At 37.1% G+C, this 24,619-nt stretch overlaps 2 protein-coding genes across 2 annotated transcripts in view; both read right to left on the reverse strand.

Annotated features, from left to right (window-relative positions):
• Positions 1-24,619, reverse strand: part of RAD51 (RAD51 recombinase) — a 139,556-nt gene that overhangs the window by 46,536 nt on the left and 68,401 nt on the right. The gene's annotated exons all lie outside the window — the stretch shown is intronic.
• The window catches only part of KNL1 (kinetochore scaffold 1), a 57,178-nt gene that overhangs the window by 9,895 nt on the left and 22,664 nt on the right, over positions 1-24,619 (reverse strand). The window contains exons 8-18 of the mRNA XM_084904417.1: positions 24,105-24,142; positions 20,773-20,825; positions 15,287-19,828; positions 13,231-13,363; positions 12,753-12,820; positions 8,743-8,841; positions 5,919-6,034; positions 3,321-3,411; positions 2,603-2,719; positions 1,952-2,039; positions 134-211 (exon numbers count right to left, since the gene is read on the reverse strand). Coding sequence (XP_084760543.1) covers positions 134-211; positions 1,952-2,039; positions 2,603-2,719; positions 3,321-3,411; positions 5,919-6,034; positions 8,743-8,841; positions 12,753-12,820; positions 13,231-13,363; positions 15,287-19,828; positions 20,773-20,825; positions 24,105-24,142 — 5,423 coding nt within the window. The remainder of the gene's footprint in view (positions 1-133; positions 212-1,951; positions 2,040-2,602; positions 2,720-3,320; positions 3,412-5,918; positions 6,035-8,742; positions 8,842-12,752; positions 12,821-13,230; positions 13,364-15,286; positions 19,829-20,772; positions 20,826-24,104; positions 24,143-24,619) is intronic.

Consider the following 24,619-nt stretch of genomic DNA (forward strand, 5'->3'; position numbering starts at 1 on the left):
AGAGTAGACACACTAAAATGTTGCTACAAAAATCATCTATTTATTGAAAATTCTAGTTCAATTAATGTCATCTAAATAATCACAGAACAAAAGGGTGTTTCCCCCCATTTATCTTTTTGATTAATTCAGTTACCTTTCTCTGCAGCTCTCATTTCAGAATCCCATTCTTCCACAGGATTGTCTTTCTCTTCATCCTCTAAGTTCTTACTTTCTAAAGTAAACAATATGCATTAGAATAACCCAGTCAAAAATAATTTAAAAATTGGACATGAAAAGAAAAATGCATTAAGAATATCTGACAAACACTCATTTTTCCCCCATCTTTCCTTGCCAATAAAGCACCGAGACACAATTATAATTTCATACAAAAACTTGCTTCTAGTAGCAAAAAACTGAACTTTGTGCCAGATAGCAATTATCTCCAGTAGCAGCTTTTCAAGGACCATTCTGAGTTGGAAATTTTTTATATAAATTTGTATAATCAAAGTTATTGTTAGGTAACCCTGTGAACTAAGCAGGAACAGATACTGTATGCACACACATTTAAAATTTTTTAATCAATTTGTTTCTAAAGCCTTGGAGTCATCCATTAAGGGTGTCAACAATAAAGAAAAAAACACACAAACAAACCTTGGAGTCATCCTTAAAATTCCGTTCTCTTCCTGCAATCCAAACCAAGTTTAGATTCTTACCTCAAAAAATTACTTCGTTGAATCTTTTTTTTCCTCCATCATCACCACCTTTTCTTAATATAAGCTACAATCCTCTCTTTTTAAAAAATTTGATTAGAGAGAGAGAAAAATATCAATTTGTTGTTCCACTTATTTATGTATTCATTAGTTGATTCTTGTATGTACCCTGATTGGGGATCAAACCTGAAACCTTGGTGTATTGAGACAATGCTCCTAACCAACTGAACTACCCTACCAGGGACTGTCCTTTCTTAACCATACCAGTCTTACTAGTACATTTACTCTTGATTTATTCAAATCCCATTTCTACACGTCAGCCAGTGCTTAACAACACCCTCTTTGGCCTGGCTGCTAGTAACACCTCCAGCTTTACCTCAAACCATGCTCCCATTTGCTCATAGTCACTGCTCAAACATTGAACTACACCAGCCAGAGCAAAAGGCTCATTTTTAAATGGAAATAAGTTCATCTATAAAAAAAAAAACAGATTATGGTCCTAGCTGGTTTGGATCAGTGAATAGAGCATCAGCCTGTGGACTGAAAGGTCCCAGGTTCGATTCTGGTCAAGGGCACATGCCTGGGTTACAGGCTTGATCCTAGGGGGTGTGCAGGAAGCAGCCGATCAATGATTCTCTCTCATTTATTGATGTTTCTATCTCTATCTCCCTCATTCTTCCTCTCTGAAATAAATAAAAAATATATTTATTTTTAAAAAGCCCTAGCTGGTTTGGCTCTGTGGATAGAGCATCACAGCCTGGGAACTGAAAGGTCTGGGGTTCAATTCCAGTCAAGGGCACATGTCTGGTTGTGGGCTCAATCCCCAGTAGGGGGCATGCAAGAGGCAGCCAACCAATGATTCTCTCATCATTGATATTTCTCTTTTTCCCTTTCCTTCCTCTCTGAAATTAATAAAATATATATATTTTAAAAATTGGCATCTTAAAAAACACAAAACAAAACCAATGCCCAATTGGATACACACACACACACACACACACACACACACACACACATACACACACAAACAAAAACAAAAAAAACAACAGATTATGGTCTAGGTTATGAAGAGCTTTCCAATTTTGGGCATCTCTTGTTGATAGTGTTATGGAGGAGCATAGTAAAGGAGCTTTAATTTGATCTAATTTAATATCTCAAGCTACTGATACAAGGTTTTAGCATAGTGATACCAGCAATCTGTACAAAAGGAAACATTTAGATAAAATTAAATTTTATTTTGAAAAAATTTCCAAATACTTTACCTATTTTCACCTGAGTGAGACAGTTAGCAATCTTCTTAAGTATGTTGTCCATCTCATTTATTTTTAACTGAAGTTTCTCCCTCTCATTCTAAACACACAATAGTATAGACTGTTAAGTTAAAGTTCCAAACAAAATATTATAACATTATTATGTTTCAAACAGCTGATATAACTGCTGTATCTATAGGCAGATCTCAAAATGAAGGTCAAAGTTGCTAGTCTAAACTTAAATTTTACTTCAAAAAAAAGAATTAATTAAATAATGTACTATGGTAAAATGCATATGGGAAACACTGGTCCAATAGAATTATGCTTTTTTCTTTTTAGACTTTTAAAGAAAGACATTAATATGGTATCTATTATAATTTCTCTGAAAGGGTAATATTACATATTACATTTCCCAGATTTATTTGCTAATCGAAAGTTTTTAAATACATAGCCTTTCTTAAGGGACAATCATTTGGGAACACGCTTCTTTAAACACATACACAAACATACACAATTAGGTATGATAATACTATAGAAAGTCCTTAGCAATGAAAGATCAGAATCCTATATTGTTTTATTTCAATATGTATAATGGATAACAAATTTGAGATAAATTAATTTTAATAAACCTTTCTTTCTATGTTATTTACCGTGTCAAATTACCTGAGCTGACTGTACCAGTTTGCTATAGAGAGTCACTTTTCCTTGGTGAGTGAAGATTTTAGTCATCTTGGTAAAATGTGATTTTATTTTGTTCAGGTAAATTCCAAAGGACTTCAGCTGTAAGGAAAAGTCAAAGGCTACAATGTACTAAAATGAGTTGAAAAAGCAAATGATCTGTGAAGGCTAGTTCAGATGATTCTAAGCTTTGCCCATTCTAGAGTCTGATTCCTAAGACAGGGCACTTCTCATTTGCAATTTAATTCAATTTAATAGTTTAAAAGCACAACCAAAAATTTTAATTTTGATTCCTGCTTTTAATTCACTTTATATTACAAATAAAAAAATTTTGTAATATAAAATTTTAAGTTTTTTTTAATAAAAAAACTTATAAAACTCTTTTAATATATTAGGGCACATATATTATTATTTGATAAATTAAATTTTTCCTCATGTAAATCTAAGTGAAAGGTAAACAAGAAGGAGAGAACTCTAAATAAACTTCAATTATATTTCATATATTAAATTGATAATTTCAGGTTTTAAAAAATTATGTATTAACAATTACTCATGTATACTTAAATAAATCCTTGGTAACATATACCTGAGAAGTAACTTAAAGAACTCATCACTAATTACCAAGTAATAACTGTCTATTTCATAATAAGAATTGTCCAAAATGTCTATACTGGTTCCCATTCAGAAAATGACACAAACATACCTCCTCATCAGAACAATGTCTCATTTTCTCCCATAAATTCCTGTTTACATCAGTTAACAGTTTATCTTGGTTCAATACAGAAAGCTTTAATCTAAAATATAGAAAAGTTAATTAGCATAGAGTTCAGAAGTCGGCTTCAATGAATCGACTCAGATTTACAGGTATAGTAGATCTTTCTAGTCCTTTTTCTACATTAAAAGAGGGGAATTCACTAAAGAACAGTGACCAGCCTTACTATTTTTCAACACTGTAGAACAGTTCAAGAATATTATGAATCAAAAAAGCTTCTTGCCTGGCTGGCATGGCTCAGTGGTTGAGCGTCCATTCCTGGTCAAGGCACATGCCCAGGTTGCAGGCTCAATCCCCAGTGTAGGTAGTGCAAAAGGTAGCCAATGAATGATTCTCCCTCTCCCTCTCCCTTCCTCTCTGAAATCAATAAAATCATATTTAAAAACATAACTTCCCACAGATAGAATTCTCATCCTAATATTATCAGCTTTTCCAATATGAAAACATGATGCTAATAAAGAATCCTTAAGGCCTGTCAATGCACAATTATGATGTTATTTACTTTTATTGTTAATTCTGACTTGAGGATCTTTTTCCCACACTTTTCAGACACAGTGGAAGGGGAGAGAAACATTGATGCAAGAGAGACACATGGACTAGCTGCCTCCTGCATGTGCCCAGACCAGGGTTGGGGAGCAAACCCACAACCCAGGTATGTGCTCCTGACTGGGAATCGAACCCAAGACTCTTAGGTGCCCAGGCTGACGCTCTAACCACTGAGAGATATTCACCAGGGCCGTAACTATCCTATATAATAAAAGTCTAATATACAAGTTGACCGAACGGCAGAACGACAAGCGGAATGACCTATCACTATAATGTGCACTGACCCCCCAGGGGGCATATGCTCAACACAGGAGTTGCCCCCAGCTCACAGGCCTCAGGCCAGCCAAGGCGGGTGCCAGCAGGAGCCCCTAATTAACCCGCCAGTCGCCCCACAGATGGGTCCTGATCGCCAGCCACGCCTTGGGACTCTATTCATGCATGAATTTCATGCACTGGGCCTTTAGTTGTTTTATTTTTATTTTTTTTAAATATATTGATTTTTTAGAGAGAGGGAGAGGGATAGAGAGTCAGAAACATTGATGATAGAGAAACATCAATCACCTGCCTCCTGCACTAGAAAAGTACCCGCAACCAAGGTACATGCCCTTGACTGGAATTGAACCTGGGACCTTTCAGTCCACAGGCTGATGCTCTATCCACTGAGCCAAACCATTTTTAGCCATCTAGTTATTTTAAATAAGAGTTTCCAATTTGGTTCTAAATCCTATCTCATCTTTACAGAATAGCATGTATAAAAATAGCAAAGATATATATATTATTAATCTTTTGAAAATAAGCAGAAGAAATAAATCTTTACCAGAGTTCAAATATTATATACAAGCATAGAAGTGCAAATCAAATAGAAGACCACATCTAAACAGACTATTCATTGTATTTCATTCAAAATAAAACATTCTCAAAAAAATCATCAGATGCCCAACTCATTTAAACAACATGAAGAAACCTGTTTGTCTTGTTCAGTGAAGAACCCCAGTACTAAAAACAGTAGGTGCTCAATATGTACATCTATTAAATAAATGTTTGTTAGACTGGTTCAAATTTCATTGGATAGTTCTACATAAGTATGAATATCAACATTATATTGGGTTGCAAATCCTGTTCTGTCTTTGAGAAACTAGGTATACTGTATCAAATTTGTAAATTAGTCTGCAGCATCTATATATCCCAAAGCACTAAACTACAGTCTGAGGAAAGCATGTTCTTTTATACATGCAAATCAAAGGCAAATGTGATAAAATTATAAACCCTAAGTTATTCCTGATTTTAAGCAATATATATAAGTCTATAAAGAGACATCTCTCTTTTGAAGATGTTCCTTTGCAATCAATTTATGATGTCACTAGAGGCCTGATGCATGAAGATTCCTGCAAGAATGGGCCTTCCTTCCCCTGGCTGTCGGCACCACTCTCGCTCTGGCCCAGAGCCACCTTTCCCCTTCCCACGCTGCCAAAGGCCTGGAGTGGCTGGGGTGGTGCAGAACACCTGCATTGTTGCTATGGCACCTGGGTATGCAAATTAACCCACCATCTCTGTTGGGTTAATTTGCAATTCCTGATTGTCTGGTGGAAGTCACGAAGGTACAGTCAATTAGCATGTTACTTTTATTAGGTAGATAATCTAATAATTATTGTTCGCTGAGGACACACTTTTTGCTAAAAATGGCATGAAAACATTTTATATACACTATTTCCTATTGTTCATTTCTCCCTCCTGAGTAGGTATTATGATTCCCAGGTTATAGATGTGGAAATAAAGGTTAAATGACTTACATAATGTTACATAGTTAAGTGTCATAGACAGGATTAAACCTCAATCTGAAAGCCAAAGCTCTTTCTATAAACATACTGTACTACACCACTGATTAATGCCATCAACTTTTTTCTATAGTGTTAGTCTCATCAAAACCTTACCACACAGATATTCACCCATCCAACAAACACAAAAACATGAAAACTTTCATACTCTTCAATCTTTTGGCGAAGAGCCTCACAATCTTCTCTATAAATCTGTATCTTGGGACGGTAAACATATTGATTTAACATCAGGTCTTCTGGAGTAGGTTGTGTGTTTATAGTAAACTGGAAAAAAAAAATCAGTTTCTCAAAACTGGTATTTTGAGAACAAATCATGTTTAAGAACGATTTCAAGTTTCAAGGTGCCTATTTTAAAAAGTTCTACAAGAAAAATGTGAATACTCTATTAACATTCTTACACCCAGTAAAGCTACAAGTTGGGATTTGAATTCAAGTCTCTGACATCAAAGTGCATTTTCCACAGATATTTAGGGAAACTGTATATTCTACTCATATGGGATTTTAAGTGATTTTAAAACGGCTATGTGCTATTTGTCAATTATACCTCAATAAAGCTGCAATAAAAATAAAATGGCTATACATTATTTTAAATAAATCAATACCTAAAAATACATTAGCTTTACCATTTACCTGCATTGTCTTCCTGCCTTTTTATGGATAGCATTTTATTGTTCTAATTCCTTAAAGTGAGTACTAATAATTTCTTTATTTTTACTGTTTTTTAAAATCTTTATTGTTCAAAGCATTATGTATGCCCCCTCTTAATCCCCTCAACCCCCTCTAGCCCACCCTCACCCCAACCCCAGGCACTCACCAACCCCCTGTCTGCGTCCACGGGTTATGCGTATGTGCGTACAAGGTCTCTGGTTGATTACTTCCCACATGCCCACTCTCCCTCCCCCACCTTCCCTCTGAGATTCCACACTCTGTCCCATGCTCCAACGTCTCTGGACTCCACTAATCAGTTTATTTTATTAATTAGATTCCTTTGAGTGAGATCATGTGATACCGTCTTTCTCTGACTGACTTATTTCACTTAGCATGATATACTCCAGGCCCCTCCATGCTGTCTCAAAGGGTAAGAGATTCTTTTTTCTTTTTTTTTTTTTTTACTGCTGCATAGTATTGCATGGTATAATTGTACCACAGCCTTTTTATCCACTCATCTCTTGAAGGGCACTTGCTATTATGAACATAATTCCTTTATTTTTAGACTCTCTTCTATAAAAATTAGAGGCCTGGTGCACAAATTCATGCACGGGTGGGGTCCCTAGGCCTGGCCAGTGATTGGAGCCAGCTGGGGAAAGGGACCATGGGAGGATGCGCTGGCCGGCCAGGGGGAAGGATCACAGGAGGTTGCCGGCCAGGACTATGTGAGGTTGGTCGCCAGCCCGATCTGGGCCTATCAGAGGATGAATGGGGCCAGTCGGCCAGAGGGAGGAACTGTGGCCAGCCAGGGGAAGGGATAACAGGAGGTTGGCCAGCTGCGGAAGGCTGATTGTGAGAGCACACTGACCACCATGGAGCAGCTCCTGTGTTGAGCACCTGCTACCTAGTGGTCAGTCTGTGTCATAGCGACTGGTCAACTGGTCGTTCAGTCATAAAGGTCACTTAGGCTTGTATATATATAGACTAGAGGCGCAGTGCATGAGATTCGTGCATGGAGGAGGTGAGGGGGAGGGTCCCTCAGCCTGGCCTGCACCCTCTCACAGTCCGGGACCCCTCGGGGGATGATTGACTGCTGGCTTAGGCCCAGGCCCAATCTCTGGGGATTGAGCCTAAGCCAGCAGTTGGACATTCCCCTCACAGTCTGGGACCTCTCGCTCCTTATCACCCGCCTGCAGTGGAGGTGGGAGAGGCTCCCGCCACCACCGCTGCACTACCAGCCATGAGTCCAGCTTCCAGTTGAGCAGCACTCCCCCGAACTACTGAACACCAGGGGGAAGCTCCTGTGTTGAGCATCTGCCCTCTGGTGGTCAGTGCATGTCATAGTGACTGGTCATCCCACCATTCAGATGATTTGCACATTAGGGTTTTATTATATAGGATATGTGAGGCTTTTAATTTTCTGTTAAGTTTAAATTTTTCTGTATGTTCCATAGATTTGGTATTAAATGTACTCCTTTGCTTTCTAAATAGTTTTGATTGCCTCTTTGATATAAGAATTATCTAGCCCGGCCAGCATGTCTCAGTGGTTGAGCAGCAACCCATGAACCAGGAGGTCATGGTTTGATTCCCGATCAGGGCACATGCACAGGTTGCAGGCTCAATTCCCAGTGTGGGGCGTGCAGGAGGCAGCCAATCAATGATTCTCTCTCATCACTGATGTTTCTCTCTCTCTCTCTACCTTCCTCTCTAAAATTAATTTAAATATCTATTTTAAAAAATTATTTAGAAGTGTGTTTAATTTTTAAGAACCTAAAGAATGTTTAGTCCTTTATTAGTTCTAATTTTATTGGATCAAGGTCAAATGATGTGGTCCATAAAATCTCCATTTTTTCAGTTTGTTAATGTTGTCTTTGTGGCAAGGGCCTAACTAATTCTTTTAAATGTTCAACAGACTAAAAAGAAAAAAAATTCTTACGAAAGAACTACAAGTTTTTCTCTTAATCTTTTTTAGTTTGTTGATTGTATTGTTCAAATATTCTATGATCTTACATATTTATTTTGAAAAGTGTTTATTAAAAACTGCTATTTTTAGACTTGTTTAATGGTAGAAAAGAGCATATGTTCAGGAAAAAGTATCAAAAACAAAAATAGATGGCAAGGAATGAGAAAACTTCACCTTATGAAAATCCATGAGATGAATAAAATATCAGTTTTTATGCTAACCACAAATGTATCTATTACAAAAAATTTTGCTTCCTTAGATTTTCTTTTTGTTTCTGAATAAGTCGTAATTTGATGCAGTTTAGTAAATAAGTACAATATATTCTATCTGAGGCAACTATTTTGCAAAAAATTGCACTTACTTTGGTTGGGAGAGTGCTCTGTCGGGGTTTTTGTATCAAAATGTGGACTTGAAGAAGTATAAGGAATTCCTTTATTGTTATTCTCCCATCTTTGAGTTTCTGAGGAAAGAAAAAAAAAAAAAAGCTTGCATAACCATTCAAGGTGAGCTCATTTTGATTTTAACATTTGTTTAAAATAGCTTAAAGTACTTTGCGTATATTTGTGGAAATACTATCCAGCATTTGTAAGCTATACATGAGCAGATACCTAAAATTTATTTCTTAAGGTTATTCAGTAACAGAATTGGGGGAAAATAACAAAATTTAGTTTTTCTAATCATTATTTTTACTTCATATTCATATAATTAACTGCCAAATTGGGTCCTTACCAGAGAAAAGAAAATTCTTCTATGTATTTAAAACATTTAATAACATGGTCATATGTTCAGTGGTTAGAGTGCTGACCCTAGGGCTAAAAGGTCTCAGGTTCGATTCCATCCAGGGCACGTAACTTGGTTGCAGTTTGAGAGGCAACCAATTGAATGTGTCTCTCTCAGTCGATGTTTCTCTCTCTCTCTTCCCCTTCTCCCTCCCTTCCACTGACTCTAAAAATCAATGGGATGCTGAAACCGGTTTGGCTCAGTGGACAGAGCGTCGGTCTGCGGATTGAAGGGTCCCGGGTTCGATTCTGGTCAAGGGCATGTACATTGGTTGCGGGCACATCCCCAGTGGGGGATGTGCAGAAGACAGCTGGTCGATGTTTCTCTCTCATCAATGTTTCTAGCTTTCTATCCCTCTCCCTTCCTCTCTGTAAAAAATCAATAAAATATATATTTTTTTAAATAAAAAATAAAAATAAATAAATAAAAATCAATGGGAAAAATATCCTCAGGTGAGGATTAAAAATAAATAAATGAACAAAACATTTCATAACTTTTTAAAAATTAAAAAAGAGGAGACTGAGACTGCAGGTCTGGGAATGAGGCGGGAGGACCACGGAGCAGAGGAGCCCCACTGCCGCCTGGCCTGACTGCCTGCCCACCGTTAAGCTAGGCCCAGATTGGAGAGCCTCTGACCCAGGACAGTCGGAAGGGACTGCCCTCTAAGCCTGCTGCAGAGCTGTGAGTGGCATTTCCATCTTTCCAGGAGACTCATTCAACAGGCACCTGTGCCTTGGATTCTACATATAGAGGCCCAGTGCATGAAATTTGTGCATGGGGGGGGGTGTCCCTCAGCCCAGCCTGCATCCTCTGCAACCTGGGACCCTCTTGAGGGATGTCCAACTGCCCGTTTAGGCCCGATCCCAGGTTGCCATGAGGATTAACCGGGATAAAGATAGAACACATATCATGTGAAGAATCCAAGATGGCTGCACAGGTAAACACCTAGCCGCAGCTGCACACAACAATTTCAATAAAATACAACTAAAATATAAAATGGACATTACCCAGAACTACAGGAAAGTCAACTGACTGGAAAATCTACAACGAGAAGCAAGGAGAAAACCGGAAGGAAGTGTGGAGGAGCTGTAAAAGCCTAAGGTACGGAGACACGCAGCACACGCGGCGCGCATGGAGAGGACAGAGCCAGAGAGAAGGGGCGGCTGATTGCCTGGCTGGCATTCCCTAGCGGGAAAGAGATAAAAGCTCCGACTCTGCTGGGCCCCAGTTCCGACTGCTCTGAACCCCAGTTCTAGGCCAGATTCCGGGGACCCAGGCTCACACAGAGGGAGCTGGGCTGTAAGGTGGAACCCCGGGGGAGCGGCGAAAGGAGGTCCCGGAGGCGCGCACATTGCGTGCAGAGAAGGAAAGGTTGGCTGTGTTGCGGGATTGCCCTGGCGGGAAGGAGACAAAAGCTCCGGACTGCTCTGAACGCCATCTCCAACTCCACTTCCAACTGAACTGAACCCAGTTCCGGGCTCATTGGGGGAGAGCCTAGACTGGTAGCAGGCGAAAATCGAGGGCACCTTTCTCTCAGAGGTGCTTGCAACTAGTACTGAAGGACCCTGAGACTCAGAAGCCGCATAAGACGGGGCTGACGAAAGCCAAGGCTGTAGGCTCCACCCTGAAACTCTGCCCCATCAGGGAAGCTGCAAAAATGCCAAGACAATGAAATAGATCACAAACGAAAGAAATGGAGGAAAAGAAGAGACTGGATATAGAGTTCAAATCTACGCTTATAAGGTTTTTCAAGAATTTCCTAGAAAAGGTCAATAAGACCTATGAGGGTATGAAAAGGGATCAACTAGAATTAATAAGGAATCAATGAGAAATGATAAGGGATCAACAAGAAATAAAGAATACATTGAATGAAATAAAAAATATTATACAGAGTCCCAAAAACAGAATGGAAGATCGCAAGAATCAAGTCAAAGATTTGGAACATAAAGAGCCAGAAGACACTCCTCCGCAGAAGCAAGAAGACAAGAGAATCCAGAAAATTGAAGATAATGTAAGAAACCTCTGGGACAACTTCAAGCGAACCATCATCAGAATTATGGGGGTCCCAGAAGATGAGAGAGAGCAAGATATCGAAAACATACTGAAAGAAATAGTGACAGAAAACTTCCCCCACCTGGTGAAAGAATTAAGACTTACAAGTCCAGGAAGCACACAGAACTCCAAACAAAAGGAATCCAAAGAGGAGCACACCAAGACAAATCATAATTAAAATTCCAAGAGCAAAAGACAAAGAGAGAATATTAAAAGCAGCAAGAGCAAAGAAGGTAGTTACCTATAAAGGAACACCTATACTATTGTCAGCTGATTTCTCAACAGAAACCATGCAGGCCAGATAGGAATGGCAAGAAATATTCAAGGTGATGAATAGTAAGAACCTACAGCCAAAGATAATCTACCCAGCAAAGCTATCACTCAGAATCGAAGGCCAGATAAAGAGCTTCACTAATAAAAAAAAGCTAAAGAAGTTCATCAACACCAAACCAGAATTATATGAATTGCTGGAGATGTTCTTTCGGAAGAGAAAGTAAATAAAGATAAAAATTATGAACAACAAATATGTAACTATCAACAAGTGAATCTAAAAACCAAGGAAATTAAAAAAAAAAAAAAAAAATCTGGAGTGAAATAAGCCAGTCAATAAAAGAGAAATACCACATGGCCTCACTCATTTATGGACATTAAAAAACATTATAAACTGCCGGGACCGGTTTGGCTCAATGGATAGAGCGTCGGCTTGGGGACTGAAGGGTCCCGGGTTCGATTCGGGTCAAGGGCATGTACCTTGGTTGCGGGTATATCCCCAGTGGGGGGTGTGCAGGAGGCAGCTGATCGATGACTCTCTCTCATTGATGTTTCTAGCTCTCTATCTCTCTCCCTTCCTCTCTGTAAAAAATCAATAAAATATATTAAAAAAAAAAAAACAAAACAAAAAAAACATTATAAACTGACAAACCAAAAGATAGATATAAAGACAGTAAAGCAACAAGCAGACTGTAAAATTACAGCGGGGAGAGTAGGGAGATCTGGGGGAGATAAGAGATTAACCGAAGGACTTGTATACATGCATATAAGTACAACTAATGGACACAAAACTCTGGGGAGGGAGGGTATGTATGGGGGGGAGGGCAATGTTAAAATATGTACACAGATAATAATTTAATAAATAAAAAAAATAGAAAGAAAAATCTTAAAAAAATAAAAAAATCTGATGAACAATATTAACTGGTGAATATAATAGAATCAGAGGTATGGAAGGGGAGTGAACTGACGATTCTTGGGGAAAAGGGGAGAGGGGGATGTGGGAAGAGACTGAACATAAACTGCGCACCTATGGATGAGGACAATGGGGGGTGGGGAAAGGGCAGAGGGTGGGATGGGAACCTGGTGGAGGAGAGCAATGGGGGGGAGGGGGGGAGGAACATTTGTAATAATATGAATAAAAATTAATTTAAAAAATAAATTAAAAAAAATAAAAGTAAAAATATATATATATAAATTAAAATTAAAATTAAAAAAGAAAAACAAAATTAGGAAATTAGTTGCATTAGAAATGAGAAATACTTAACATACCTCCTTCAAGCTCTCTTCACAAACAGTGTCTGTGAGAAACTGTGGTTCCATTTGACTATTGCGGCATGCTGAAAGTAAGGCATTCAGGTGATGAACAAATCAAAATTAAACTGTAAACTTAATTTTTTAGTTATTATTTAGGTTTATGTGTAGTTCATGCTTTTGAAGCTATCCATTAGGATCTTGTAGGGAAGACAGTCAGTCAGTTGTATATTGCAGTTTTAAAGCTCCATTCAATGTTTCTCTACTGAGTTTATAAGACTCTTAAGGAAATCGCTCTTCCTCATGTTGTATTTCACTTTTCCATTTATTAAAATAACTAAGAATTAAATATGAAGTATTATTTTACTTATAAACTACTTATACCTCCCCAAAAGGTTACACAAGTTTCAAACAACTCCTGAATTGAAATAAAGTTTTATTAGTCAAGTCAATAGAAAATTTCTATCAAAATTAACTTTCATGAACATTATCTTACTGCTGAAGTCCAAAGAGGTCCCATCAGCTTTGATTGAATCCAGAGAACTGCTACAACTAGATGGGGTTCTGCCCAGGCTTTTTATCAAGACACTGTTAGCATCTTTATCTCCTTCAGCATGATCATAAAAAATCTGAAATTATGAATTAATAAATAACATCAGGGTAAAATTTTAACACTGTATAATTATAATGACTAATTGTTTGTTGAACACTAACAGAAATACTTCTAACATAAAATTTATGTATAACTTAGAGATCCCTTAGCAAAGAATTCAAATAATTAACATAAAACTGAAGCCTTTAGAATTGAAAGTAATTTTATGTTAAAATACATAGAAACAACTTTTTGCATTACACTGTATAACAAGTTATTTCTCAGATGTATCTAAGTTATAGCTAGATTCTACGAGCTATCAAATGTTGACCTACACAATTATTCAACTACTAGCCAACAGTGTTAGGGCTACCACACTCCAGAAAACCAGAAGAGAATATTGGCTGTACATGGTGGTCCTGCCTAGTGTATAGAATTAAGTGCTTTTACATTTGGTGACCAAGACTCATTTGACTGAAGACAAATCCAGTGTAAGTCATGTGGTCCTATTTTTATCATTTTAATAATTTGATTTTATAGCCTTAAATGTCATTTTCGTCTACCTACTTACATATATTTTTGAGGACATTATATTCTTTGTCTAATACTAGAATGTAAGCTCCATGAGAAGAGATTCTTGTCTATCAATTTCCACTGTGGCATTCTTAGCAACCTAAACAGTATCTAGGACATGGCAGATATTCAATATTGAACAAAATAGTACTAATTTTCATAGAATCTATTCAGTTATCTATATATATATATCAAAGCCCAGTGACTGTAATGGCAGAATGACCAGAATGACTAGTGGCTATGACGTGCACTATGGCAGTCAAATACCTGTTCCAGGTCCCGATTGGCCCTCCTGCCACTCCCAGCCGGGGGGCAGGGCTGGCCCGCCAACCACCTGTGCCCCCTCAGCCCCCCGGCTAGCCTGGCCCATTAGAGTGGGTCTGCCAGACCACCCATGTACGAATTTGTGCCCCAGGCCTTTAGTACATTTTATATTACTGTTAGTACTTTCTCAAAGCTTCATAGACAAACCATTTCCTCAGCATCTCCTCTCATAGAACCACTGAAATCATCTTCTAAGCTTCCATATTTCTTAAGAGTTTAAACTTTGTTTTCTATGAACTTCTGATATTTTTAATCTTTCTCTTTCGAGCTATAAAACTCAGTTTGAGTGACAGGTTATCCAAATCAGTGTCCCTCAGCTTTAATATTTATGACTTTCTTTCATAAATACAAAATTTCACTAACTTCACTTTGAGATACTGAACTTGACCTAGGCACTTCCCCATCCACTAAAGAAATGTACTTTCAATTTCTACATATCATCAATTGCCAAGAAAATTCTGTCAAGCTTTTCTTTAGGGATAATAAAGACTTTTTACCCTCCAAGTATTTATAATACCTCAGATGACTTTTAAAATTACATGTAGCTCTAGCTGGTTTGGCTCAGTGGATAGAGCACTGGCCTGTGGACTGAAGGGTCCTGGGTTCAATTCTGGTCAAGGGCACATGCCCAGACTGTCAGCTCGATACCCAGTAAGGGGCATGCAGGAGGCAGCCAATCAATGCTTCTCTCTCATCACTGATGTTTCTAGCTCCCTTTCTGAAATCAGTAAAAATAAATTAGTTAAAATTACATATACCCTGCTTAGAAATTTTCATATGCAAACCACAACAAATCACCAAAGATGACAGAATATTTAGAATTATACAATTTCAACATTAACTTTTGTACTACTTTCCATTTCATTTTTTGTGACCATTTCTCACTTCAAATCATTTTTAAGTCTGTTCATTAATTCCTTAAGCTTCTACAAAGAAATGTTTCTTCCGCTCTATAACTAAAAATAAATTCCTGCTTATCCAAGACTAAAATTCAAGAATACTCATATTTAAAAAACAAAAAAAAACAAAACAAGAACATTCATCAGTTCAAGACAGAACTCACCTGCTGATCTTGTGTAGTATCACTAAACTTAATCTCACTTTTTCTGACTTTTTTCTCATTCTGAGTATCATCATCATCTTCTTGTACCCAGGTTCTTTTTTGCCTATTGCAGGTTTCTTTCATTTTATTTTCAGATGGTGAAATCACTTTCTGGCATGTCTCAATCAAAGACTTTTCCTCAGTTTCTATGCTAATAGAGTCTGAGGAATTAATCTCGGCAGGATATATAGGAAGATTTTCCTCATTTATATATTGAGATGGACTTAAGTTCAGTTTAGCTGCAATAAATCCAATGCCTGAATCCTTACTGGAGACTGGCTGAGTTTCTAAGTGACTTAAATCAGTTGTTTTTGAGGGGATCTCCTCCAGGTCATCTATTCCAGTGACACTACAATTTCTCTTGTTTGGCAACCTGGGCAAAAATATTCCCAAAGAACATCTCCTTATTTTATCTTTTACAACTGGTACCGAGTTGGTTTCAGCTCCATTATGAAAAAATTTATTTGCTTCACCTCTATCATCTTTAACGTTGTTGGACACTGTGCTAATATTATTTCTTTCTGTAGCTTGCACTATACTCATATCACCGTCTACCTTATTTACTAACTCAAGTAATTGTTTCGGAAGAGGTGGTATATGAAAAGCTTGGATATCTAAAAATTCTTCAGTTTTCCCATTCAAATTATTCAGATTTTGTTTGCTACTACTAAAACTTGCAGCATTGGATGCAATTACAGGATCTGATGTTTCTTTAGGATTGGCATGAGTTTGAATAATTTGCTTAGTCAAGTCTGAGTTACTGTGGAAATCTACGGCTGTATTACAATTAGCTGTTTGGATATTTTTCTTCAGTTCTTTTTCGCAGGCTACCGTCAACTGTTTCTCATTATTGAGTATTTTGGACTCATTTTCACATGTGGGTACAGTGGAATTTCTTAGAATATTTAAATTCTTACTTCCAGCTTGAACCAATATTGCTTCATCTTTATTAACAATACTCTGTCCTTGTTGAGGTAATGGAGATAGTTGAGTTGAGAGAGGAAGTGGAGAATCAACACAAACATCATCAACAAAGATCTTCTTTAAATTATGTTCTTTATGATGAACAAAGTTTTCCATTTGATCCTCTGGAAACTTAAAAGATACTTGCTTTGAATCAAGTTTAGTCATGTTTCCCAAATCCTGGCTATATACTAAAGTTTGATTAGCTAATAGATTTGGGGGCTCCTTCATCAGATCTTTATCTTTGAGCACTGTTATGACACAGTCATTTAGCTGTCCTTGGGTATTAGTTTGAATAACTTTTTCCTTCTCTAACATAGAACAAGGAGCAGAGAGAGGCAGTGCCTCAGATTTCAAGTAATATTCACTGGCTAACTCATTTGTATAAGCAAGATCATTTTGCACTGGGCAATTACTGTCTTTCTCATCTTTATCACATAAGGACATGACATTCCCTTCCAAATTATCAACAGAGGAAATAACATTTGGTAGAAAGGAATAATTGTCAATGGATCCACAAATAGCAGGTGCACGGCTGTTTGTAAAATCCACATTTCTCCTACCTGTGCTATTTAAGTGGCAGTTTTCAAGTTTGGCTTTTTCCAATGTATAGGCCTTATCTACAACTTTTGCCATGACCTTTTCATCCACAGCAGTGCTATGGAATTTGATGATTTCTATCTGAAGTTGATCCCCAGATAATGTATTAGAACAGGGTATCACTTGGTGCTCTTGCTCAGAGTGAAGAACAATTTTGTTTTCTATAGCCTGTGCTTGTTGTTTAGTGATTTCTTGAACAGAGCTACCTTCCTTAGGAAAAGAAACGCCCAAGCTTTTTCTTTTTACTTTTCCTAATTTAGGGCACTCTTGAAGTATTTTTCCTGTGGCTTGACAATCAATGAAAGCAGTATTAGACTTGGTGATTTCTAGATCACTGTGATTATCTATAAACAATACAGTATTGTCCATTGGCCTAGTGATTATTTTAAGTGGTGAGACAGGTTTACATTCTAAGGCAGTTGTGTGAATTCTAGTGATCTCCATGTCATCCTGCCCACATGTGTACAAAATAGTTTTAGAAGTTCCTTCCAAAGGCACCAACAGAGAATCTTTTCTATCTTCTGTGGCATTTTTGTTATTTATTCCCACTGTACAACTCTGGATGATATCCATATCATTTTTATGATTACTTGAAAATGCAATGGGCTTGTTATCATCTTTGAGTCTAAGGCTTTTCCTTCTTTGACTTTTGCCTGATAAATATTCATTAAAAAATCCAGGCTTTTGTACATCTCTGTCATTTTTCCAAACAGTTGATGTAGACACTTCCATGTTCTCGTCAGCTATAAATGCTACAGCTTTCTCTATAGGACCACTATTAGATGGGTCCCCTAGAAGTGTTAGCTGGCCGACTTTTGCTGCTGAATGGTCACTTTCACCATTTTCTAGGAAGAAAACTCTCTCCTCAGCAGAAGTCACTTTTATTTTTCCTAGGCTTTTCCTTTTGGATAGTTCAAAGTCAGGTCTGTCTGCAAGTACAGTTCTTTCTAAATTAGTCTTACCAAGTTCTTGTACTTCAGAAGGACCAAATCCAATGACAACAGTGTGACTCTTGGTTAGGTCCATATTTTGCTCCACTTCTGAACAAGTAATTGTCTTGTCACTAGAACAGTCAAGGGTGGGATTACCTAAACTTTTCCTCAGTGGCTCAGGCAGTTTAGAATTCTGGTCTGGTACAGATTTAACTATATGACTGTTAACAGCAGTATTATGATTTTCCATGGCAGACTGGCCTTCTGATGAAGACAGTTTAGTGGTCGGAAACAAAGCTTGCTCACATGAAACTGTATCTCTATTCTTTCCCAGTGCTACTTGTTTATTAAGATCTCCACCAGAGTAAACTATATTATAGCTTGCTACTTTGTCCTGGTTAATATCAACAGGCTGAGAAGACACTTTGTCAAGATAGGATGAAATCTTCAAAACTTGATCTGTTTCTTTGTCCAAGGGATCAGTTAGGATATTTTCAGATATTATTCTTGGTTGTTGGGAGTGTTCATTATGATTTTGGGTCATTTTCCCCCATTCATTTAAAAGGCTTTTGCTGTCAGAGTGAAATGTACTGGCATCCTTGAATGCTAGATTATAAGATGCAAGAGGAGCTTGACTTCCTAAGTTAGTTGTTTGAATTTTAGTCAAACCCTTATCTTCACCTGTGAAGATTACAGTCTTTTTACCAGCTGAAGTAGGCAAAGGATCTGCCTGGCCCTGTTGTAATCTTTCCTTAGATACATGAGGAAGTGAGATACAATTTACATTCATTTCCTCATCCTTTGACATAGTTATGTGATTTTGGAGCATCATTTCTTTTTCAGATATTGGTATGGCTGTTGTCTGGGCATTTGTCTGATCTTCTTTAAAAACTTGATTATCTATTCCAAGTGTCTGACTCTTGGTAATGTCCATGCTATCCTCTCCTGAGTAAATTGTTTTATCTATGAGAAGAGAACTGGCACCTGGATTATGATACATTTTGGCATAATTACGGTCATCCTTTAGCAAATTTTCATCCTCTTTCATACTTGAGAGACACTTGGTCAGTTCCATGGCATCGTTACAAGTAGAATACAAAAATGTTTTATAATCTTGAATTGCTGGACTGAAACATATAGATTCTGGGACCATGGCCAATGTTCTGACATCTTGGTTAGAAGTCTGTGTGACTGTATGAGTTTCTGTCCCCGTAATATGATCTCTGGTAATATGTATGTCACCTTTAGGGTTTAAGGAAGAGTCTGGAAGAGCAGCATTTGGTTTATTCTCAAAGACTGTAATCTTTCCTGGAGCTTTATTTCTATAATCTGTTGTAACATCCATCATGACAGTCTGAGTTTCATTTTCTATTTCAGATAAATTATTTGCAGAGGGTAAAATTTGTATAGTGCGGTTTATTGTCAAGTCCATCAAATCATTACCATAAACTGTATTATCACTTTTAAATTCCCTTAAATTGGCTTCAGTGGATGTGGGAACCAAAGTCTGAATATTGGATGTATAACACTGGGTGAAATTCATCCCATCATCTTGTTCAATAAAGATTCTAGTCATATTACTGGTATTTTTATCTACATTGAGAGATACATGCATTTGATGTATAGAAGAAGCCTTATTTGATTCTATGGAATGAATAGATATCTCAGAATTTTCTTTATCAGGTCCTGTAGAAGAAGTATTAGATTTCCCTGTTTTCAATCTTTTTATGAAATCATTGAAATTTATTTTCTTTTCTGAATTAGTGTTTTGATCCTTGGAAAAATTCAATTCTTTTTTCATTCTTGAATCCTCAGTATGAAGGTTTAAGTTAGCCACAGACGATGTGGTATCTGTTTTGGTGGACTTGTCACTTTCTGTACAATCTAAAAGGTCTCTCGTAATCAACACAGTGTGACTTGCTGTCAGGTCCATCTGGTTTTCATCTGAAAAGATGACTGTCTGGTCATTTGAGTGTTTCTCTTCATGGTTGTATTCTATAACTGAAATCTATAATGAAAGCAAAATATTTTTAAAAATCAAATACAATAAAAACTTTAAAAAGGTATTTTACAACATGTACTGTAAAAATAATCATCAATGATTGGTTTGAATCAATGGTGTGCTGTGTAGTACATAATTAGTTATTAAATTTTTTTCTAGTCTGCCAGGTGTAGCTCAGTGGTTAAGAGATGACCAGTCAGGGCACATGCCCAGGTTGCAGACTCTCTCCCAATAGGGAGCATGTAAGAAGCAGCCAATCAATGATTCTCTCTCATCATTGATGTTTCTTTCTTTCTCTCCCTGAAATACTTTTAGTGTTTGTGGACAAATTAAAAGTTCAAGGTTTATTATACATCCATTAGAATGACTAAAAGATAAAAAAAACTGACAATTCCAAATGCAAATATAATGAAAATGATAATTACTGTATTATATAGGTCATTCTCTTTTTAAATAGAAGACTCAGAAAGGGATAAGTGCATAGCTGACTAATTTGTAGAACACTTCTGAACCATTGAAAGTTGGATTCTCTTTGAATCTTAATGCAGTGATTTTATTTGTAAGGACATGGTCAAACTCCTTGCTACTCAAAGTATAGTCTCTAGACCAGTGCACTAGTAAGACCCAGGAGATTGTTAGAAGTATAAAATCTCAGGGCCCACGCTAGATCTACTGGATAAAAAACTCTACATTTTAAACAAAATCCTGAGATGATTCATATGCCCATTAAAGTGTGAGAAGTCCTAATATAACTAATATATTTACCTATTATTTAAACTGACAGTGACTTAACTTTCCTTAGTTAACTTAAAGGGTAGAAGTTTTTCCAGTCTACAGGTCCATTTTGGTAGGTAACCCCTAACTCATGCATTACCATTAAATTTTGAGTTTTTAAAAACTTTCAACTGTCAAGGGAAATTGAATATGAAGGCACTTGTATGAACTCCTACCTCTCTCTGTTGCATCTGGGTCTGAATGGGAGCACAAAGCAACGTGTTCATTCCTATTAAGAAGAAGAAAAAAAAATAGTCGATGACAAAAATATGTATCACTAGAGCCTGATTTTCCTTCATCAGTTACAAGTACAGTAGTGCCTTATCAGTGGCTTTGCTTTTTTCAGTCTCATTTATTCATGGTCAACCATGGTCTAAAATATTAAATGGAAAATTCATGGAACATATTCCCCATTGATAAGGGGGGGCTACTGTATTTACCAAAGTTTTACTAGTTACTAAGCCCTTTATAAGGACTTAGGTATTAAATTTTACTGACTTTTAATTGTCCCATGTTAGAGACAAAAACAGTTATTATATTCTCTGTGTAACTAAAATACTTTTAGAATGTGGCGCAAATTTTAAACATGGAGAGTTTAGATCACTTTTTCCCTCCTTTACTTCTCCATTTTTGTTTCCTGGATAGTAGAGATTACATGAGATTTGAACATCTTTTATTCTATCTTAAGGAATCTAGACATTCCCATTATAAAATGTGCATTTTATAAAAATACTACTAGAGAAGGAGAAGAAAGTAGATTCAAGAAAAAGATGAATCAATAAGGAAACTACTGTAATAGTTCAGATACATCTTGATGAGATTTTATGTTAGAACAAGATACAATAATAGAAATAAGGAACTAGAGTCTTGACTCTATATTATTATAGGTTCTAAAATAATAAAAGCATAATATGCTAATTAGACCAGACATCCTTCAGGACGACCTTCTGGACGAAGCCGGTGCCTCAAAGGAAGCCCGGATCCCAGGTGACTGCCAGTGGCTGGAGGGAAGCCCGGGTCCCGGGTGCCAGAGGAAAGCCAGTGCCAGCATCCATGGGAAGGAAGGCCTGCCTATTCTTGCACAAATTTCATGCATCAGGCCTCTAGTAATAACAATAAGTAAAAATAGGCTCTCGCCAGTGTGATTCAGTTAGTTGGATTGTTATCTCATGCACTGAAGAATTTTGGGTTTGATTCCAGGTCAGGGCACATACTCAGGTAGTGGGTTCAATTGTGATCAGGGTATATATGGGAGGTAAACAATCCATGTTTCTCTCTCTTCCTCTCCCTTTTTCTCTCTCTAAAGTCAATAAAAATTAAAATAAATAAAAATAAAGGCAAATCTTTAGAATAGTTTCAAGAGTTTACAGCAACCTTGATTAAACATAGTGAAGTAATTATAGGCTTTTGGTTAGAAGCCTTTTTTATTTATTAAGTTTCCACTCATTTATTCAACAAATATTGCTTCAGAACCTATTATGACCCCCAAAACAACTGTCTACTAAAGTACAAAGACAAAATTTTTGGACTCAAAAAATTTAGTTTAACAAAAGAGTGACAAGTAAATACCAAAACTACAATGTGATAAATTCTACAAGAGACAGAGAAATAAAAGCTGTAGTCAAAACACAGGAAAGAGTGATTGACTTATTGGTTTTGTCAAAAAACAACAACTCCATTTAAGGCAGTACTACTTAGTGTATGGTGCCAGTCTGTGAACTGCTAAACTAAAGCATTTCTTTCTTTCTTTTTTTTTTTTTTTTAAAGTATATTTTATTGATTTTGTACAGAGAGGAAGGGAGAGAGATAGGGAGTCAGAAACATCGATGAGAGAGAGTCATCGATCAGCTGCCTCCTGCACACCCCCCACCGGGGATATGCCCGCAACCAAGGCACATGCCCTTGACCGGAATCGAACCCGGGACCTTTCAGTCCCCAAGCAGACGCTCCATCCATTGAGCCAAACCGGTCCCGGCTAAAGCATTTCCCTTGCTAAGAAAAAATGTTAGCTACACAAAATAATAGCTTACTGCCACAGTTGATTTACATTCCAGAGTAACTTCATCTTCAGTCATGGACTGTAATAGTTTGTAAACTGGTTACTTTGAAAAGAACTAAAGTTACGCTAAGTGAAAAATGAGAAGAATGCTAGGCAAATTATAGTTGGGAGAGCACTTTAGGTAGAGAAAATAGCATTTACAATGGATACCAGCAGGAAAAAAAAGTCCACATGAAGAATTGCAAATAGTTCTTCATGGTCTAGGAGGAATGGGGAATGTCTGGCCCACAGGCAAAAATAATTTTGTCTGACCCTGCCAAATCATTAGGGGTGAGTTAATTAAATGTTTGGCCAAATATTGCAGGCTAATTTTTAAGTTGATAAATTTGTATGGCCTGTGAATTTTGTTATAAATGTTATTTAAAACATCATTTATATAAGACCCTTGGCAAAAAGAGAGTTCCCCATCCTTGGGCTAGAGCAGTGTTTCCCAAACTTTTGACATATGTACCCCTTCTATAATTTTCGTAACGCTGAGTACCCCTCGTACTCATGAGAACGTAGAATTAGGTGCAGCTAAGCACGGTGCAGTGCATATCCCCACCAAACTCTGGTGCAACGTGTACCCCACCAAACTCTTCCCATACCCCTGGGGGTATGCGTACCACACTTTGGGAAACACTGGGCTAGAGGAAAGGATGCCTATAAAGGAAAGGAAATAAGATTGGAGAAGACGACAAGCCAAATCATAAAGGGCTTTCTAAGTCTATGCTGAGGAGTATGGGTTTTATCCTGTTAGCAAAAGTGTCACTGAACAATTTTTAGCTGGAAGGTAATATGATCAGATTTAGAAATATACAGAATAGATTCGAAGGATAAGAAACTATATACAGTAACCCAAGAAATAATAGGAACTTGAATTCAAACAGTGGCAGAAGGAATAGAGAAACAGTAAGAGATCTGCAAGATATTTAAGAGACAGGATATCAAGAGGATATAGCCGAATAGATATAGAAAATGAAGTAAATATTAAAAAATGACTCAATTCCTGACTTGAGTAAATAAATTAATAAGACCCAGCTGGCATGGTTCAATGGTTGAGTGTTGACCAGGTCACGATTCAATTCCTGGTCAGGGCACAGGCCCAGGTTGTGGGCTCAATCCCCAGTGGGGGACTTTCAGGAGGCAGCAGATCAATGATTATTCTCATCACTGATATTTATGTCTCTCTCTCTCCCCCTTTCCCTTCCTCTCTGAAATCAATAAAAATATTTTTAAATAAATAAATAAATAAAAATAAATGAGTGAAAGCCTAAGATAGAGGAAACAAGAGGGACAGCAGTTTTGGAATAAATAAATTTGTAAAATTTTAAACTAAAATTTTGTGGAACAAACAGAGGCCTCTTCATACTCTCTTAATCATATTTTTTTTTTTTAGATTATTACTTATCAAGGAATTTGGATAAAGAGAAAAGTATATAGTAAGAAAACTATTCAGATCATACTCACCAGTAATTTCACAGTAATTATCTTGTGGAGTCTTATTCCTAAAATATAAAAAAATATTTTAAAAATCTGTATTACAAACAATTACCAAGACTCACAACAGTTGAATAATAATGCCAATTGCCTTCTATAATCTATACCCACTAGCAATGAGTGATGCTTTACCTATGTTCTTAACTGGTTAGATGAAAAATCTCAATAGTTTTTATTTCTGCCAAAACCGGTTTGGCTCAGTGGATAGAGCATCGGCCTGCAGACTGAAAGGTCCCAGGTTCGATTCCGGTCATGTACATTGGTTGTGGGCATATCCCCAGTAGGGAGTGTGCAGGGAGTGTGCAGGAGGCAGCTGATCGATGTCTCTCATCGATGTTTCTGACTCTCTAACCCTCTACCTATCTCTCTGTAAAATATCAATAAGATATATTAAAAAAAAAAAAATAGTCTATTACTCTTCTGAAGATATGCATCTTTTCATGTATTGAAAAGTTACTGGTATTTACTTTTCTATGTATTAATAT

Source organism: Pipistrellus hanaki, assembly GCF_964339955.1.
Source record: "Pipistrellus hanaki genome assembly, chromosome: 1".
NCBI classification, from domain to species: Eukaryota; Metazoa; Chordata; class Mammalia; order Chiroptera; family Vespertilionidae; genus Pipistrellus; species Pipistrellus hanaki.